Below are 19,746 nucleotides of genomic sequence, written 5' to 3'. Positions count from 1 at the left end.
TTATTAAATTACTACATCAAGTGTCCCAGAATGCTTCCAAAAAGTTTTTTTTTTGTTGTTACAAAAGTTGTATCCTCCTCCCCCTCCTCTCCTTTCCCCTCCCTGTATGTGTTCTCTTTTCAATTAATATTATGTATCTTTAATCCCCTTGCCTTTTCCCTCTTGTGGGACTATTATATTACATAATTTTTGTAAACTTCCTTAATTATCTTATGTAGAATGAGTCATAGAAAATACCTGAATAAACTTAATGTTTGTAGCTAAACTCTGACATTCTTTTCTGTTCTTTTGTCCGATTTCTGTTTTAAGACAGCCATGGTGCTCTCTGTCCTTGTGTGCAATATTAACTGCCTAGCACACAGAATCTTGTCTTATTTAGCACTGATTTACTGGGCAGTAATGTGTACTGCCAGAGACCCATTCAGATAATTTCACTCATTCCTTCTCCTCCTTCCTACTTCTTTCTACCCTTAGCGACAAGGTTGAGTATCTTGATCTTTAATACTGAGGGAGACTGGAAAACAGAACAAAAAATGCTTGATCTGCCTAATGTGTGCCTTCTCTACCAGTTTCAAAATGGCTTATTCTTCTGGTTTCCATGGTGACAATTAACACCGTTTCAAGGCATTGTTCTGGACTCCAGTTGGGCAGGTTTTTTGCTTGCAATTATTTTTACCCTCCTCCACTCCATGCCACCTAAACATTTATATAAACACATATTGCCTGTACAGAATCCCAGCCAGACTTCTCGTAAAGCAGTACAGTGGTCATCTCCAAGATGTGTCACCCCTTCTATCATTTCCCACAGAGTCATGCTGATTAGTGAATTCCCTTTTCAGTATGTGCACTGCAATTGTACTTGACGCTTCATCTGGCAGGCTGTTCTCCAAACAGAATACCACAAAATCATTCCTCCCACTGCCATGAATAGTGGAGTGCCGCAGAGATCTGTACCGGGACCGGTGCTATTTAACATATTTATAAATGATCTGGAAAATGGAACGACAAGTGAGGTGATTAAATTTTTCAGATGACACAAAACTGTTCAAAGTTGTCGAAACACATATGGATTGTGAAAAATTACAGGAAAACCTTAGGAAACTGGAAGTCTGGGATTCCAAGTGGCAGATGAAATTTAATGTGGACAAATGCAAAGTGATGCACATTGGGAAGAATAATCTGAATCATAGTTACCTGATGCTAGGGTCCACCTTAGGAAAAGGGAAAAGATCTAGGTGTCAATATAGACAATACAGTACATTGAAATCTTCTGCCCAGTGTGCAGCAGCAGCCAAAAAATCTGGAATTATTAGGAAAGGAATGCAAAATATTAGGATGCTAGGAATTATTAGGAAAGGGATGCAAAATAAGACCAGGAATATTATAATGCCTCTGTATCGCTCCATGGTGCGACCTCACCTTGAGTATTGCATTCACTTCTTGTTGCCGTATATCAAGAATGATATACGGTTAGGGTGGTGGACTTTGGTCCTGGGGAACTGAGGAACTGAGTTCGATTCCCGGCACAGGCAGCTCCTTGTGACTCTGGGCAAGTCACTTAACCCTCCATTGCCTGCCGCATTGAGCCTGCCATGAGTGGGAAAGCGCGGGGTACAAATGTAACAAAAATAAATAAAATATAGCGGAATTAAAAAAGGCTAAAAGAAGAGTGACCAACATGATAAAGGGGATGGAACTCCTCCCATAAGAGGAAAGGCTAAAAGGGTTAGGGCTCTTCAGCTTGGAAAAGAGATGGTTGGGGGGGGGGGGGGTATGATTGAGGTCTGTAAAATCCTGAGTGGTGTAGAATGGGTAGAAGTGAATTGATTTTTCACTCTTTCAAAAAGTACAAAGACCAGGGGACACTCAATGAAACTTTATGGAAACACTTTTAAAACAAATAGGAGGAAATATTTTTTTTCATGCAAAGAATAGTTAAGCTCTGGAACTCACTGCCGGAGGATGTAGTAACAGCAGTTAGTGTATCTGGTTTTAAAAAAGGTTTGGACATGTTCCTAAAGGAAAAGTCCATAGTCTGTTATTGAGGTGAACATGGGGGAAGCCACTGCTTGCCTTGGGATTGGTAGCATGGAATGGTGCTACTATTTGGGTTTCTTCCAGGTACTTATGACATGGATTGGCCACTGATGGAAGCAGGATACTGGGCTAGATGGACCATTGATCTGACCCAGTATGGCTATTCTTATGTTCATGTTCCACCTATCATTTAAGATAAAAATGGATATATTTAGGACTTGTTCACGTTTAACAGAATTTTACAGACATAAAAGACCAGATTCAGTAAGTTGCGCTCAAAATTAGGCGCCAGAAATGTCTGTATAGAATGGAACTTAGAGCTGATTCCCATGCCCAACTTTTTTCAGGAGTTGGGTATGCAAATGGCAGTATTCTATAAACATTGTGCCTAATTTCTAGGAATGTCCCTTGATCCGCCCATACCCCTCGCATGGTCACATGGGAGCTGCACGCTAAAAAATTTATTTGCCAATGTTATAGAAGAGCAGCTAGGGCAGATGCAGACACAAATGCAAATTGTTTCCAATTAACTCCAATTATTGATTAACACCTTGTTAACTAATTAATTTACTCGTGCATCTGCTCTGCATGCCCTAATTTGGGCACCTAACTTCTGGCGACCTATATAAAATCCACGGGAAACTGCTTAGATGAGAAATTAATGAGCGGTATATCAAATATTCAGTAACTTTGAAAACAGGAGTAGTTATATGATCAGATGTAAAACAAACTGTTCCCTTTAAAACAGCTATTTACCAAGCAACATGAGCCAATTAACTTTTCTTGCATTTTATTTGATAATATATAAATATTGCCACTCAAGAAGGAATAGTGATACCAAGCTATGGGCAGGCTCTGTCAGTCTCACTCCTTCAGCTTTGGGAATAGTTATTCCACTTAACTTTAATGGCATTTTGTTGTGTTTATTATATAGAGAGTATGAGACTGAGAGTGGTGTAATGTTAATATAGAAAATCTATGTTTGCAATAGCAACTATGGGGCCATTCTAAAAAGTGGGCACTAACATTTATGCGATAATTATATGCATATATGATTAAAATACCAGCATTTCCATGTGTATGCACATAACATACATAAATGCTGAAAATCCACTTAAGTGCTATTCTGTAAATACACGCATATCTAATATAGCACATATTTGACAGATTGGCGTATATGTATGTGGAGTCTGGGTGGGAATCACAGTTCAACACATAACTTATAGCATAGATTTCCAACATGTGGTATGCGTACCCCAAGGAGTATGTGAGACATCAGCAGGGGGTATGTGGCACCTGGCAAGACAGAACACTGGCCAATGTGAGTGCCAATTTTCCTGTCATTGCTGGTCACTCCCAGGTTGCTCCCTGCTTCTCCCTCTTGTAGTCTGTCATGTCTGTCAGTGGCGTAGCTGTGGGGGGCCACAGTGGCCTGGACCCCCCAAATTGACTCTGGGGCCCCCGGTTTGGTTGGCAGGGGTCCCCAACCCCCACCAACTAAAGCATTTGTCCTGCACTGGTCTCACATTGCCTGGTGCCCTGCTCTGTTTTCAGTCGTTCTGCACACTCGTTTTAATGAAACTGAACCAGCCAAGGTACCTTCGCAGTGGTGGTGGAAGGGAGAGACGGCGGGGGGGGGGGGGGGGGGGGGTGGAACCGGCAGCAGGGAGGCGGTAGCAGCTGCGAGGGGGGGCAGAAGTGGCTGTGGGAGGGCGGTGGTGGGGAGGCAGGCCAAAATGTGCCCCCCCCCAACTTGGGCTCTGGCCCCTCCTCCCATCGAGGTCTGGCTACACCCCTGATGTCTATCTCTCTTTCTTTCCCTCTTTCTCCCCACCCCCATGGATCTGGCATCTCTCCCTTTTGCTCCCTCCCCTTCTGTCCTAAGCTCAAACTTGCCTACATTAGTATCATACCAACAGCAGCAGTGTTTTCTACAGGCTGCCTTGGCCATGCTGAGACCTTCCCTCTGTTACATCCTGTCCCCTCTGATTCCACTTCCTATTTCCACTTAGGAGAGACCTGGTAGAGGGAAGGCCAGAAGTAGCATATAGTAAACACTACAGCTGTTGATGATGATGCAGGCAAATTTGAGCTTAGGACTGCAGGAGAAGGAAATAAGAGATGCCAGACCTGCGGATGTGGGGGGAAAGAGTGAGGAAGAGAGACAGATACCAGTCCACAGGAGGATGGAGGGGGAAGAGTATAAGAGAGGTGCTGGGCTGCATGAGATGGAAGGAAAGGAGAGACCCAGGGGAGCAGGGGGAAAGAGCGGAGGGAAGGGAAGAGAGACAGATGCCAGACTGTAGTGGGTGGGGGAGGGAAGAGTATATGAGAGATAAAGTGGACCTAGGAGATGGAGGGAAAGGAGAGATGCTAGAAAGAGGAAGGAAAGGAAGGGAAAAGAGAGGGAGAGAGGAATGGTGGAAACCAGAGGATAGAGGGAAGATGAGAGAGCTGCTAGACCATGGGAGATAGAGGGAAGAAAAGGGAAGAGATGATTTACCCAGAGGTGAAGGAAGAGAAGAAATGTCAAATAGACAGGAGACTCTGGCAGAAGAGTAAAGAGAAGACGCTGAGGAAAGCAGAAACCAGAGACTGCGATTAACATCATTAGAAAAATAAAATTACAAGGCAACAAAGGTAGAACAAGTAATTTTATTTTCTATATTGTGATTAGAATATATCAGTTTTTGGAATATACATGTGCCAAAGCTGGTGTAAGACATAAGATTGAAATATGCAGTTAGAGATCATGCCAACTGTGCTGATTTCCAGATTTTCTAAGCACAAAACGCTAAAAGAGGGTAACAGTCTACACTTTGCATTTCAGTAGCTGTGATTGCTTCCCTTGTATGTTCTGAAGACAGTTTCTACTTCTGTGCATAGAAAGGTGTCTCATTTTATTGGGGCCTGTTTATAAAAAAGAAAGTAGAAAAGTTGCCCAAAGTGGCCAATCAAGTTTCATCTTTTATTCTATGGGACAATGAAACAAAGAACCTAATTTGTCACTATGGGCAAGTTTTCCTCTTCTGTGAAGAACTTTCTTTTCTCATGTTTTTAAATTAGGACCGTCTGTAAGTTCATTGTTCTGTTTTAGTTATGGGCCCTTTTACTAAGGCACAGGAGGGCTAATGCGTTTAATGCGTTGGTAGCAAGCGTCAAATTGGCACTACCACCAGGCTAGTGCATGTGCCTGGTGGTAATTCTGAGTTTGGCGCACGCCAAAGCCCGCAATAGAGAATAATTTTCTACCGTGGGGGTGTTCCCAGCGGTAATCAACAGTTGGCATGCGCTGCATGGTTACCGTCTGGGTAGCATGTGAGCCCTTACCACTAAGTCAATAGGTGGTGGTAAGAACTCAGGCCATAAATAGACCCACTAAAAAAAAAACCCTTTCCCCAGCTGTGGTAAAAAATGTCAAGCGTGCACCCAAAACACGTGCCCACACTACCACAGGCCACTTTTTACCATGGCTTAGTAATAGGACCCCTCGGTTTCTATGAAAAACATACCACCTGGCAAGGGGCCAGACAGTTTATATAAGAGTGAAATATACAGTGGGAGTGGAGGAGTGGCCTAGTGATTAGAGCACCAGTCTTGCAATCCAGAGGTGGCCAGTTCAAATCCCACTGCTGCTCCTTGTGATCTTGGGCAAGTCGCTTAACCCTCCATTGCCTCAGGTACAAACCAGATTGTGAGCCCTCCTGGGACAGAGAAATATCCAGTGTACCTGAATGTAACTCACCTTGAGCTACTACTGGAAAAGGTGTGAGCAAAATCTAAATAAATAATACCAATTATGCCAGTTGCAATGACCTGTATTTATTTTGTATATTGCCAAGTTAGGGGCCCTTTTACTAAACTGCAGTAACAGGTGGCCTTAGCGCACCTATATGCATGTCTTACCCATGCGCTAATGCCATTTTCACTGCAGTCAGATAATAGCTGATTTTTCTTTTTATGAATTAATGGCATGCACTAATGTTGCCATTAAAAATATTATCCTGTGAGCACTTACCTCCACCTACTTTGTAGACAGTAAGGACTCACGTGCTAATCCTGCTCTAATCAGTTAGTCCATGGTAATGTAGCTGCACTGATTAACACAGGAACACCCAATTTCTGCCCCCAGACATGCCCCCTGTATGCTAAAATTAAAAATATTTTTTAATGCACGGTATGCACGTGCAGATTCAAAAATTACTGTAATCATTTTAAACTGTGATAAATGCACGGTAGCATTTACCACAGCTTAGTAAAAGGGCCCCTTAGTTACCTGATGAATAATAGAATGTCCATTTCAAAATCTCTGCTGACTGGAACTCGGGTTATTCAGTTGAAATTTGTTTAACTTAAGGGGTACTTGGCTTGAAGAAGTTGAGAAATACTGACTTATAGAATACTATGAGTTACACACATTTCTCTGGCATTTAAGCGTGAAACTTTACATACTGGCATAGTGTAAGTTCTCAAGCCTAAATTTTAGACATATATCTAGCCTGTTGAACTAGTATTCTATAAAGGAAAGATGTCTACTTTGAAGAAACTGACTGTCACTGGCTAAATATTGACCAGTATATCAGTGGCGCACCTAGCTTGCTTTCCACCCTGGGCGGGTTGCCGCTGTGCCCCCTCCTAAGACGTGTCACCCCCTCAAACCCTGTCACCCACCCAAAGCGTGTCACACCCCCAAAGCTTGTCACCCACCCAAAGTGCATCCCCCTTCCTTCTAGCAAGGGGGAGCACGGAGCAGGCGCACGGCTGTCAGCTCCACCAGTCCCCTGCCCTGGAACAGGAAGTAACGTCAGAGGGGGCAGGGGACCGGCGGAACCGACAGCCACGTGACTGCTCCATGTATCCCCTTGCTACCTGCACCCAAGGCGGACCGCCCTCCACTTTCCCGCCCTTGGTGCACTACTGCAGTATATGTATAGAATTGCAGTTTACATTAAGATGTTGAATATTGGTAAATGTGCCTGTGATCATCCCTGCTTCCTGGATCTGACACCAAATTTTTGTTCATTTTTTAATTGTTTTGGACTTTTCTCAGTTTTAGGGCATTTTATTCATTTCATTTCATGCATGCTTTTTAATAAAAACTATTTTAATGAACTTCAGAATATTTCAACACATGTAAATTGCATACATTTTAATTTGGTCTCATTTACTAAAGTACAGTATGTAGCTACAGTGTGAATTTGCAGGCATAGCTACTACTACTACTTATCATTTCTATAGCGCTACTAGATGTACGCAGCACTGTACACTTGAACATGAAGAGACAGTCCCTGCTCGACAGAGCTTACAATCTAATTAACTGTTAGCGGGCATGCAGTTAGTACATATTAATTCACTTGTTAACTGCATATCCTGAAATTGTGCAGTGAGGGGCCCTTTTTCTAAGTTGTAGTAAATGCTAGTGCACATTTACTACAGCTTAAAAGGCTTATCGTGGGACACGCTAGGGCGTCCTGCAGTAAAATCCCAATGTGTGTGTGCAAACCATGTGCTAAAAAATTCCTGAATTTTTCTCAAAGGGGGCATGGCGTAGAGTTAGCACAGCCATCTTACCACATTCTAACTCCATACTAACCTATAAAATGGGTGGCAGTAAGGGCTCACACGCTAATTTTTAATAATGGCCACGCACTAAAGGCAACATTAGTGCATGGCCATTATTGGGAAAATGTAAAATCAGCCATTTTCCACCTGCGGTAAAAATGGCCTTAGCGCACAGAAAAGACCCACGTAAGGGTGAGTTAAGGCCACTTGTTACCGTAGCTTAGTAAAAACTGCTGCTACTACTAGTACTTATCATTTCTATAGCACTACTAGATGTATGCAACACTGTACACATTGTACCAAATTCTATAAATAGTGCCGAAAAAAATAGCGCTAAGCACTCAAATTTAGGCACCATTTATAGAATAGCGCTTAGCTATAGGCACAAGGATTTACACCATCTGAACCCTGGTGTAAATCCTTGTGGCTAAATTAAGCACAGATTCCCCGTGACCCTCCCATAGCCATGCCCCCTTTTTGAATCCATGTATAAAATTTATGTGCGGATCTTGGTGCCTAAAAATGTGCATGTAAATTTTAGTTAATACCAATTAACACCAATAAATTGATTATTGCCACCCAATTATTGGCTTGTTATTCTCCGAGGACAAGCAGGCTGCTTGTTCTCACTGATGGGTGACGTCCACGGCAGCCCCTCCAATCGGAACACTTTCTAGCAAAGTCCTTTGCTAGTACTCACGCGCCGATGCGCACCGCGCATGCGCGGCCGTCTTCCCGCCCGAACCGGCTCATGCCGGCCAGTCTTCTTTTGTCCGCGCTCGGTACGGTCGTGTTTCGCCATTCGCGCCCCAAAGTTGACCTCGTGCGTCGTTTTATCGACTTTGTTTGAAAAAAAAAAAAAAGGTGTCGGAAGGAGACCTTTATGGTTTTCTCCCTTCCCGTACTTCCAGTCTTTGCCCCGGTAAGTTTTCTTTCGTCGTCGGGGTAGGCCCTTTTTAGGCCTCGGTCGAAGTTTTTCTTCCCCCTATTTTTGCGGTGCCATTTTCGCCATTTCGAGTTTTGATCTCGCCAGCGCGATTTTTCCGCCCATGACATCGAAGTCTTCCAGCGGCTTCAAGAAGTGCACCCAGTGCGCCCGGGTAATCTCGCTCACTGACAGGCACGCGTCGTGTCTTCAGTGTCTGGGGGCTGGGCACCGCCCTCAGGCCTGTAGTCTGTGTTCCCTTTTACAAAAGCGGACTCAGGTAGCGAGGTTAGCCCAGTGGAACATTTTGTTCTCGGGCTCTTCGTCGGCATCGGCACCGGGAGTATCAACTGCATCGACATCGTCGGCGCCTGGACCTTCATCTTCGCCCCCAAGTGCATCGAGTGCATCGAGGCATCGGCCCTCTGCATCGGGGCAACATCGGAAGGCTGCGTCGGCGTCGGTATCGAGACCTCCTCGGCTGCTGATGTCATCGGACGGTGGTGCTTCGTCTGGAGTGCAGGTGAGGGCTGTCCATTCCCCTGCTGGTGGCGGTGAGCCTTCGGTTGGGTCTCCCCCCATTCCGAGGGCTCCTGCGGTACAGCCCCCCCGAGACCGACCTCCTTCGGTCTCGGTCCCGAGGAAGCGACGGCTGGATTCTACGTCCTCCTCGTCGGTGCCGGGAAGCTCCGGTGACATGCTTCGTCCCAAGAAGTCGAAGAAGCATCGTCACCGGTCCCCTTCCCATGTCGGCACCGAGAGCTCTGGGTCGCCGAGGGAGTCGGCACCCAGTAGGCATCGGCACCGAGAGGACCGCTCGCCCTCTGTTCAAGAGGTGTCGATGCGCTCCCCTTTGGACAGCCCGGAACAGCCTCCACACCCGGAACAGACTCTGACGTCGATGCCTGCATCGGCTTCCATGCCTTTTTCTACAGCCGCTCTGAACGAGAGTCTCCGGACCGTTCTCCCAGAGATCCTGGGAGAGCTGTTGCGCCCTACCCCTCCGGTACCGGGGGTGCTTGTGCCACTGGTACCGTCGAGCCAGGCGCCGGCTGGCCCATTGTCCGGGGTGAGGTCTCCGACATCGGTGCCGCTTGCGGTACCGACTGCGGTAGCCTCCCAGGAAGGCTCACCGACTACTTCGGCGGAGGGAGCTTCGCCGGTGCGGGCGAGGGAGTCTACCTCTCAACGCTCCCACCGTGGCCATGGTTCCACGGAGTCGAGCCGGGCACGGTTGCAGACACAGGTCCGTGAACTTGTGTCTGACACCGATGGTGAGGCCTCGTGGGAAGAGGAAGAAGACATCAGATATTTCTCTGACGAGGAGTCTGAGGGTCTTCCTTCCGATCCCACTCCCTCTCCTGAAAGACAGCTTTCCCCTCCTGAGAGCCTGTCTTTCGCTTCCTTTGTCCGGGAGATGTCTACGGCCATCCCCTTCCCGGTGGTTGTGGAGGACGAGCCCAGGGCTGAAATGTTTGAGCTCCTGGACTATCCTTCTCCACCTAAGGAAGCGTCCACAGTACCCATGCATCATGTCCTCAAAAAGACATTGCTGGCGAACTGGACCAAACCATTAACTAATCCCCACATTCCCAAGAAGATCGAGTCCCAGTACCGGATCCATGGGGACCCAGAGCTGATGCGCACTCAGTTGCCTCACGACTCTGGAGTTGTGGATTTGGCCCTAAAGAAGGCCAAGAGTTCTAGAGAACATGCTTCGGCGCCCCCGGGCAAGGACTCTAGAACCTTGGACTCCTTTGGGAGGAAGGCCTACCATTCTTCTATGCTCGTGGCCAAGATTCAGTCCTACCAGCTCTACACGAGCATACACATGCGGAACAATGTGCGGCAGTTGGCGGGCTTGGTGGACACGCTCCCCCCTGAGCAAGCCAAGCCATTTCAGGAGGTGGTCAGGCAGCTGAAGGCGTGCAGAAAATTCCTGGCCAGAGGGGTGTATGACACCTTTGATGTTGCGTCCAGGGCCGCTGCTCAAGGTGTGGTGATGCGCAGACTCTCATGGCTGCGTGCCTCCGACCTGGAGAATAGAATCCAGCAGCGGATTGCGGACTCGCCTTGCCGTGCGGATAATATTTTTGGAGAAAAAGTCGAGCAGGTGGTAGAGCAGCTCCACCAGCGGGACACCGCATTCGACAAGTTCTCCCGCCGGCAGCCTTCAGCCTCTACCTCTACAGGTAGAAGATTTTTCGGGGGAAGGAAGACTGTTCCCTACTCTTCTGGCAAGCGTAGGTACAATCCTCCTTCCCAACAGCCTGCGGCCCAGGCTAAGCCCCAGCGCACTCGCTCTCGTCAGCAGCGTGTGCCTCAGCAAGGCCCCTCGGCTCCCCAGCAAAAGCAAGGGACGAGCTTTTGACTGGCTCCAGCAGAGCATAGCCGACATCCAAGTGTCAGTGCCGGGCAACCTGCCAGTCGGAGGGAGGTTGAAAGCTTTTCACCAAAGGTGGCCTCTCATAACCTCCGATCAGTGGGTTCTCCAAATAGTCCGGCAAGGATACACCCTCAATTTGGCCTCAAAACCTCCAAATTGTCCACCGGGAGCTCAGAGGAACTCTCCGCCCTTCTCAGCGCCAATGCGGTCGAGCCCGTGCCATCCGGGCAAGAAGGGCTGGGATTCTATTCCAGGTACTTCCTTGTGGAAAAGAAAACAGGGGGGATGCGTCCCATCCTAGACCTAAGGGCCCTGAACAAATATCTGGTCAAAGAAAAGTTCAGGATGCTTTCCCTGGGCACCCTTCTCCCCATGATTCAGCAAAACGATTGGCTATGCTCTCTGGACTTGAAGGACGCCTACACGCACATCCCGATACTGCCAGCTCACAGACAGTATCTGCGATTTCAGCTGGGCACACGTCACTTCCAGTACTGTGTGCTACCCTTTGGGCTCGCCTCTGCGCCCAGAGTGTTCACAAAGTGCTTGGCTGTAGTAGCAGCGGCACTTCGCAGACTGGGGGTCCACGTGTTCCCATATCTCGACGATTGGCTGGTGAAGAACACATCCGAGGCAGGAGCCCTGCAGTCCATGCAGATGACTATTCGCCTCCTGGAGCTACTGGGGTTTGTGATAAATTATCTAAAGTCCCATCTTCTCCCAGTGCAGAATCTCGAATTCATAGGAGCTCTGCTGGATTCTCGGACGGCTCGCGCCTATCTCCCAGAGACGAGAGCCAACAACTTGTTGTCCGTCGTCTCGCGGGTGCGAGCGTCCCAGCAGATCACAGCTCAGCAGATGTTGAGGTTGCTGGGCCATAGGGCCTCCACAGTTCATGTGACTCCCATGGCCCGCCTTCACATGAGATCTGCTCAATGGACCCTAGCTTCCCAGTGATTTCAGGCTGCTGGGGATCTAGAAGACGTGATCCACCTGTCCACGAGTTTTCTCAAATCCCTGTATTGGTGGACGATTTGGTCCAATTTGACTCTGGGACGTCCCTTCCAAATTCCTCAGCCACAAAAAGTGCTGACAACGGATGCGTCTCTCCTGGGATGGGGAGCTCATGTCGATGGGCTTCACACCCAAGGAAGCTGGTCCCTCCAGGAACGCGATCTGCAGATCAATCTTCTGGAGTTACGAGCGATCTGGAACGCTCTGAAGGCTTTCAGAGATCGGCTGTCCCACCAAATTATCCAAATTCAGACAGACAACCAGGTTGCCATGTATTACGTCAACAAGCAGGGGGGCACCGGATCTCGCCCCCTGTGTCAGGAAGCCGTCAGCATGTGGCTCTGGGCTTGCCGTCACGGCATGGTGCTCCAAGCCACATATCTGGCAGGCGTAAACAACAGTCTGGCCGACAGATTGAGCAGGATTATGCAACCTCATGAGTGGTCGCTCAATTCCCGTGTAGTGCGACAGATCTTCCAGGTGTGGGGCACCCCCTTGGTCTCGAGCCAACCACAAAGTCCCTCAGTTCTGTTCCAGGCTTCAGGCCAACGGCAGACTGGCATCGGATGCCTTCCTCCTGGACTGGGGGGAGGGTCTGCTGTATGCTTATCCTCCCATACCTCTGGTGGGGAAGACTTTGTTGAAACTCAAGCAAGACCGAGGCACCATGATTCTGATTGCTCCTTTTTGGCCACGTCAGATCTGGTTCCCTCTTCTTCTGGAGTTGTCCTCCGAAGAACCGTGGAGATTGGAGTGTTTTCCGACCCTCATCACACAGGACGAAGGGGCGCTTCTGCATCCCAGCCTCCGGTCCCTGGCTCTCACGGCCTGGATGTTGAGAGCGTAGACTTTGCCTCTTTGGGTCTGTCGGAGGGTGTCTCCTGCATCTTGCTTGCTTCCAGGAAAGATTCCACTAAGAGGAGTTACTTCTTTCTATGGAGGAGGTTTGCCGTCTGGTGTGACAGCAAGGCCCTAGATCCTCGCTCTTGTCCTACACAGACCCTGCTTGAATACCTTCTGCACTTGTCTGAGTCCAGTCTCAAGACCAACTCTGTAAGGGTTCACCTTAGTGCAATCAGTGCATACCATTACCGTGTGGAAGGTAAGCCGATCTCAGGACAGCCTTTAGTTGTTCGCTTCATGAGAGGTTTGCTTTTGTCAAAGCCCCCTGTCAAGCCTCCTACAGTGTCATGGGATCTCAATGTCATCCTCACCCAGCTGATGAAACCTCCTTTTGAGCCACTGGATTCCTGCCATCTGAAGTACTTGACCTGGAAGGTCATTTTCTTGGTGGCAGTTACTTCAGCTCGTAGAGTCAGTGAGCTTCAGGCCCTGGTAGCCCAGGCCCCTTACACCAAATTTCATCATAACAGAGTAATCCTCCGCACTCACCCTAAGTTCTTGCCAAAGGTTGTGTCGGAGTTCCATCTGAACCAGTCAATTGTCTTGCCAACATTCTTTCCCCATCCTCATTCCTGCCCTGCTGAACGTCAGCTGCACACATTGGACTGCAAGAGAGCATTGGCCTTCTATCTGGAGTGGACACAGCCCAACAGACAGTCCGCCCAATTGTTTGTTTCTTTTGATCCCAACAGGAGGGGAGTGGCTGTAGGAAAACGCACCATATCCAATTGGCTAGCAGATTGCATTTCCTTCACTTACGCCCAGGCTGGGCTGGCTCTTGAGGGTCATGTCACGGCTCATAATGTTAGAGCCATGGCAGCTTCGGTAGCCCACTTGAAGTCAGCCACTATTGAAGAGATTTGCAAAGCTGCGACGTGGTCATCTGTCCACACATTCACATCTCATTACTGCCTGCAGCAGGATACCCAACGCGACAGTCGGTTCAGGCAGTCAGTGCTTCAGAATCTGTTCGGGGTTTAGAATCCAACTCCACCCCCCTAGGCCCATGTTTATTCTGTTCCAGGCTGCACTCTCAGTTAGTTGGATAAATTGTTAGGTCAATCTCAGTTATGTCCTCGCCGTTGCGAGGCCCAATTGACCATGTACTTGTTTTGAGTGAGCCTGGGGGCTAGGGATACCCCATCAGTGAGAACAAGCAGCCTGCTTGTCTTCGGAGAAAGCGAATGCTACATACCTGTAGAAGGTATTCTCCGAGGACAGCAGGCTGATTGTTCTCACAAACCCGCCCGCCTCCCCTTTGGAGTTGTGTCTTCCCTTCTCTTTGTCTTGCTACATATGAGACTGGCCGGCACGAGCCGGTTCGGGCGGGAAGACGGCCGCGCATGCGCGGTGCGCATCGGCGCACGAGGACTAGCAAAGGACTTTGCTAGAAAGTGTTCCGATTGGAGGGGCTGCCATGGACGTCACCCATCAGTGAGAACAATCAGCCTGCTGTCCTCGGAGAATACCTTCTACAGGTATGTAGCATTCGCTTTAACTTACATTGCATGCACAAATTTCCATACGCAGTTTTTAGTGCCGTATATAGAATTTGGGGGATTATGTGCAGGTACTTTCTCTGTCCCTTGTGGGCTCACAATCTACCACTCCCCCCCCCCCCCCCCCCATTTACAAAGGTGTGTTAGCGGCTGCCGTGTGCTAATGCCAACACAGCCCTTCGCTTTGAATGGGCTGTGTCAGCATTGCTGCTAGCGTGGATTAGTAAGCAGGGGGGGGGGGGGGTAAGCTTTGTATCTCTAAATAAATAGGTTATGGGTGGGAAACGTGTATGGCCTGAGCCAGTTTCACTGATGTAGCTAGCTTGGATGCACTTACTGTCTGACATATAGGAGGGGGTAAGTGCATCCATGCTATCTGTCACTACACTTACCATATGGTAAAGGTTTCTTTTCTGTGTGGTAACTGTATGGGAAGATGCAGGGAACTCCTCCAAAATTTACAATGTGATAATTTGGACAGGTGAAGGACAATTCCATAAACTAGGTGTTCGCAGCAACACACCCTATCTCGCATAAATGTACATAAATTTGCCATTTTTCTGTTCATCTTAAAGGTAGCCCATGTTGATAACTACGCCTCTTAGGGACAAGTTATCAGTGTGGGCTACTATTATTTTACTACTAACTCTTGCTATTTTAGCACAGGTCCCATTTTATGCAAAGAGATCTAAAGTTACTAATAACACAGGTTAAAAGTAAAATAACCCATCTTAACAATACGCTACATTGATAACTTCTCTCCCTAGTCTGAACCTATGAAAACCAATGCAGAGGTACAAGTTATAATGAATCAGCTATGTGACCAGCTTCTCCAACTCAACTGTTTATACACATTTGACAACCTTGGTTTTTATTCAATTTATTTTTCTGAGGATGACCTCCGACTGCACTGCTAACAGTAGGGGGTGGTGCTTCAATATTGTGTAATATTGTGTTGTCAATCACTAGGGAAAGGCAAGTTCCTTGGAGACTTGCAGAACGTGCCTGTCCCTCAGTATTGAACATGTGATGGGGAAACTGTAGCCCCCACTGGCAGCCTCCACTGTAGATGGAGGACCCCCGCTCACCTTAGAGGAAACAGTGGCTTTGACCTGATCAAACAACCGGAATGCAGGGTTTATTAAACTATTTGCTTAATGAAACCATGTACTTCAGTGAGGCCATAGGGTTTTATTTAATTCTCTCCTGTCTTTGCTTGTTCTAGCGGTATAGTGTGGAAATGTCAATCAGAGAACCAAAAAAGCTGGCGCTCCTCAAGAAGGTTGACTATCTGAGGAAAAATGGTGGCGTGTTCCCTGGCGATCTCCTGCAAAAAGTGGAATCCATTAACGAGAAATGGGAACTGCTTGGGGTATTTGCATTTTTATTGCTCTTGGTTGGTTCTGTGCAACTTCTGCATGTTTGTGAAGCTGTTGAAGCGTACTGTCTGATTTCCAAGAGTACACAGATATCTGAGTTTTCTTGCACCATCTCCATTTGTTAAATAGCTATATGCACTACATTGTGCATTTCCATTCCTGTTATTTTGTTTGTCTTCTGTCTGAAGTTAATAAGTTTAGCTATTTAATACATAAAAACATTGTAAGTAAAATGTGCTGTTTATTACTAGTATGCACAAAGTCAACTACAATAAAGTATATCTGATATTATACTGCTGCCATGCTTGAGTGAACGTTAATAGAATTTATTCTGGAAATACAGGGAGAAGATGTCTACAGCTTACTATTAACTGTCCTCTTAGGAGGCAGAGCTGGGGAGTTGGTGCAGTGTATTTCGGTTCCAAACACAGTAATAATAATAATTGAATTTTCTATAGTGCCTTTTATCCTAACGGGATCTCAAAACACTTTATAATCGTACTGCTTAAAGCAAGGAGTGGAACAGATGTACCGAGGACAAGGGAACTAGACATTATGCCTGAAGTATAAACGTACTCTCCATATGGAGGATGAGGTTTGAAAGATTATTAATTTAATAATAAGGAAATGCTTGAAGTACCTGCTGTGTTTATACAAACAGTGAAATCAGAAATTCTTACTTACAATTCTTATTAGAACAAAAAGCCACTTGTATAAACTAATTTGCAAGCATCCCTGTTGTAAAACCTACCACTTCACTTACACTTACTTTTATGTTGTCCTGTTACTCTGGAAGACGTTTTCCAGCAGCAGCTCTGGCATTATTAATAATAACATTTACAGGAGGTAGTTTATAACAGAGGACCTATAAAAACTTCTATTAATGCCCCTCTCTTACTATGGCAAAATAGACATCTCTGTGCTTTTATAAAATAGGCTCATATCCCCACCAGTACACTCATACTTGTGCACAAATTTACACCTGTTCTGAATCAGGTACAACCATGCATGTGTACCCGACACATGTATACATATATTTTATGAATTGTTGTTCCAGAACTTAGTCCATTTTATTTTCAGTTTTGAGCTATGTGATTAGTTTTGTTCATCAAGGCAAGATTAATTAATTGTAGCTTATTCCTGTGCCAAAACTCATTAAGTCCATGGGGACTTTGGGGTCCTTTTACTATGCTGCACTAAAAAGTGACTGGCGGTAGTTTGAGCGTGTGGATTTTCTGCTCGCTACAGCCATTTTTGTAGCGCAGCTCTAAAATGGCCAAAATTCTATTTCTGTCATTAATGGCCACATGCTAATTTCCAAATTAGCGCATGGCCATTACTGCCTGAGCTCTTACTGCCTCCTTTTTAGAAGGCAGTAAGGGTTCACGCACTACTCATGTGGTAAACTGGTAGTGCGTGGCAATGTGCCCACGCTGCCTGATTACTGCTGGGAACGTCTACTCCCTGCGCAAGAAAATAAAAATTATTTTCTACTGCGGCAAATGCAGAACTACTGCAGGGCACCTAGGCACACCCGGAAGAAATATTGTTTTGCCGCGTGCTACCCTACTGCACCTTTGTAGAAGGGCCTTTTTCTGTTGAATATTCTATCCAAACTCACTCAGTCCAAAGCTGCTACCTATTTTTCTCCAACTTCTCCTTGTACTTCCAGAATAAATTCTATTAATGTTGGGACTAAAGGAAAGAAAATTATTGGTAACAACTAATTTCTCCATTCCTCGGCACCCCTGGGATGAGAGGCCAGGACTTTGGATTCATTTGGGAGAAAGACTTATCAGACCTAGATGCTCGTTATCCACATCCAGTCCTACCAGCTCTACACGAGCCTTTACTTGGAGTCTTTGGTGAACAGTACACTGAGTCTGGCGGACTCTCTCCCTTTGGAGCAGGCCACAGAGCTTCACCAGCTAGCCAACAAGCAGGTGGAGTATAGGCATTATCTGGCCAGAGATGCCTATGTATTTTTGATGTTGTATTCAGACTCTCTGACATGGATGTGAGGATGTGCTGACTTTCCTGGCTGTGTGTCTCAGATCTGTAACAGTGGTTCAAGAGAGATTGGCAGATGTGCAATACCAAGGGAGCAATTTGTTTGGACAGAAAGTGGAAGAGGTTGCTGGACTCATTAAGAAACATAGGGGATACTATCCACACACTCTCTCAGCATCCTCCATCTGCATCTTCTTCAACAAGAAGATTTTTGACTGGGTAAAGATGGCATTCGTACTACTCTCAAAGGGATAGGTTCCTGCCTCCTGCTTGTTCCACTCAGTCAACTCAGACCCAGCATTCCAGGTCTTGCCAACCCCATCCTCAGAAGTCCCAGCTGAATCTCCAGTCAATACAGGGCAGAGAATCTGTCATAGGTGGCCTACTGGTCAGAGGGAGGCTCACTTTTTACCAACACAGATAGCCCCTTGTAACCTCAGACTGGTGTGTTCTTTATTGAATTGGCATCAGAGACCTCCAAAATCCCCACTGAGAGCATCTTTCTTCAGCTCTCAGCACAAACAGGTACTTGTAGAGGAAATCTCTGCCCTTCTACAGGCCTGAGTGGTCAAACCCATACCACCAGGGGAAGAACGGAAGGGATTCCATTCCAGGTACTTTCTTGCGACCAAAAAAAACTGAAGGATACCAGCCCATCCTAAACCTAAGGGCCCTGTTAATTTCTAGTCAAGGAAAGGTTCAGGATGCTTTTCCTGGGCACCCTCTAATTCAGGAAAATGACTGGCTATGCTCTCTTGACTTGAAGGATGCCTACACCCACATTTCGATACTTCCCAGTCATAGGCTGTATCTCAGATTTTGAGTGGGTAAACGCCACTACCAGTATTGCGTTCTGACATTTGGCCTGGTGTCTACCTCCAGAGTTTTCACCAAGTGTCTGGTGGTTGTCGCAGAGTATCTACACAGATTGGGGGTGCATGTGTTTCCCCACCCAGATGATTGGCTAGTCAAGAGCACATCTCAGGAAGGAGTCAAGGAGTGAATGTGGATGACTATTCAGGTGTTGGAGCTACTGGGGTTTGTCATCAACTACACCAAATCCCACTTGCACCCAGTTCGCCAATTGAAGTACATAGGAGCCCTGCTAGATGCAATCCAGGCTCAGACCTTCCTTCCTCAAGCGAGAGTGGATACCTTAGTAACACTTGTCTCACAGGTCCACAGCAGCCAGCAGGTTTCATCTCAACAGATTTTGATATTGATGGGTCACATGGCCTCAACAGTGCATGCCACTCCTATGGCATGACTCCACTTGAGAGCAGCCCAGTGGACCTTAGCTTCCCAGCGATCTCAGGTGACAGGGAACCTAATGGATGCCATTAGCATACCACCAGAACTGGCCCATGCCCTTCTCTGATGGAAAATCTGGTCCAATTTGACCCTGGGACTTCCATTCCAAATTCCACCACCTCAAAAGGTGTTGACAATGGATGCATCCAACCTAGGTTGTGGAGTTCATGTAGATGGGTTTCACACTCAGAGCTAGTGGTCTGCTCAGGAGATTCAGTTCCACATCAATCTCCTCAAACTCCAGGCCATTTGAAACGCTCTAAAGGCTTTTAGAGATCGACTTCAGAACCAAATTGTTCTCATTCAAACAGACAACCAGGTTGTGATGTTCTGTGTCAACTAGTAAGGGATACGGGATCATACCCCATTGTGCCAGGAATTGATGGACATGTGGCAGTGAGCTGTACTTCATAGTATGGACCTCCATGCCACTTACCTGCCAACAACTGCCTGGTGAACAGATTGAGCAGGTTATTGCAACTGTACAAGTAGTCTCTCAACATAGGCATAGCCCGGAAGATCTTCCAAGAACGGGGCACCCCATTGACAGAACTTTTCACCGCGCATCTCACCAACACATTTCCTCAGTTCTGCTCCAGGCTCAGGTCACATGGCAGTCTAGCATCAGATGCCTTTCTCCTGCATTGGGGACAGAGTCTACTATATGTGTATCCTCCCATACCTCTCATAGAGAAGACTTTGCTGAAACTCAGGCAAGAT

At 47.0% G+C, this 19,746-nt stretch overlaps 1 protein-coding gene across 1 annotated transcript in view; it reads left to right on the top strand.

The window, feature by feature from the left end:
• Positions 1-19,746, top strand: part of AKAP6 (A-kinase anchoring protein 6) — a 698,126-nt gene that overhangs the window by 510,021 nt on the left and 168,359 nt on the right. The window contains exon 9 of the mRNA XM_030214549.1: positions 15,552-15,698. Within this exon, the coding sequence (XP_030070409.1) occupies positions 15,552-15,698 (147 nt within the window). The remainder of the gene's footprint in view (positions 1-15,551; positions 15,699-19,746) is intronic.

Source organism: Microcaecilia unicolor, chromosome 9 (genome assembly GCF_901765095.1).
Source record: "Microcaecilia unicolor chromosome 9, aMicUni1.1, whole genome shotgun sequence".
Classification (NCBI taxonomy): Eukaryota; Metazoa; Chordata; class Amphibia; order Gymnophiona; family Siphonopidae; genus Microcaecilia; species Microcaecilia unicolor.
Note: the sequence above shows the minus strand (reverse complement) of the source record. Positions and strands in the feature narration are given on the sequence as shown.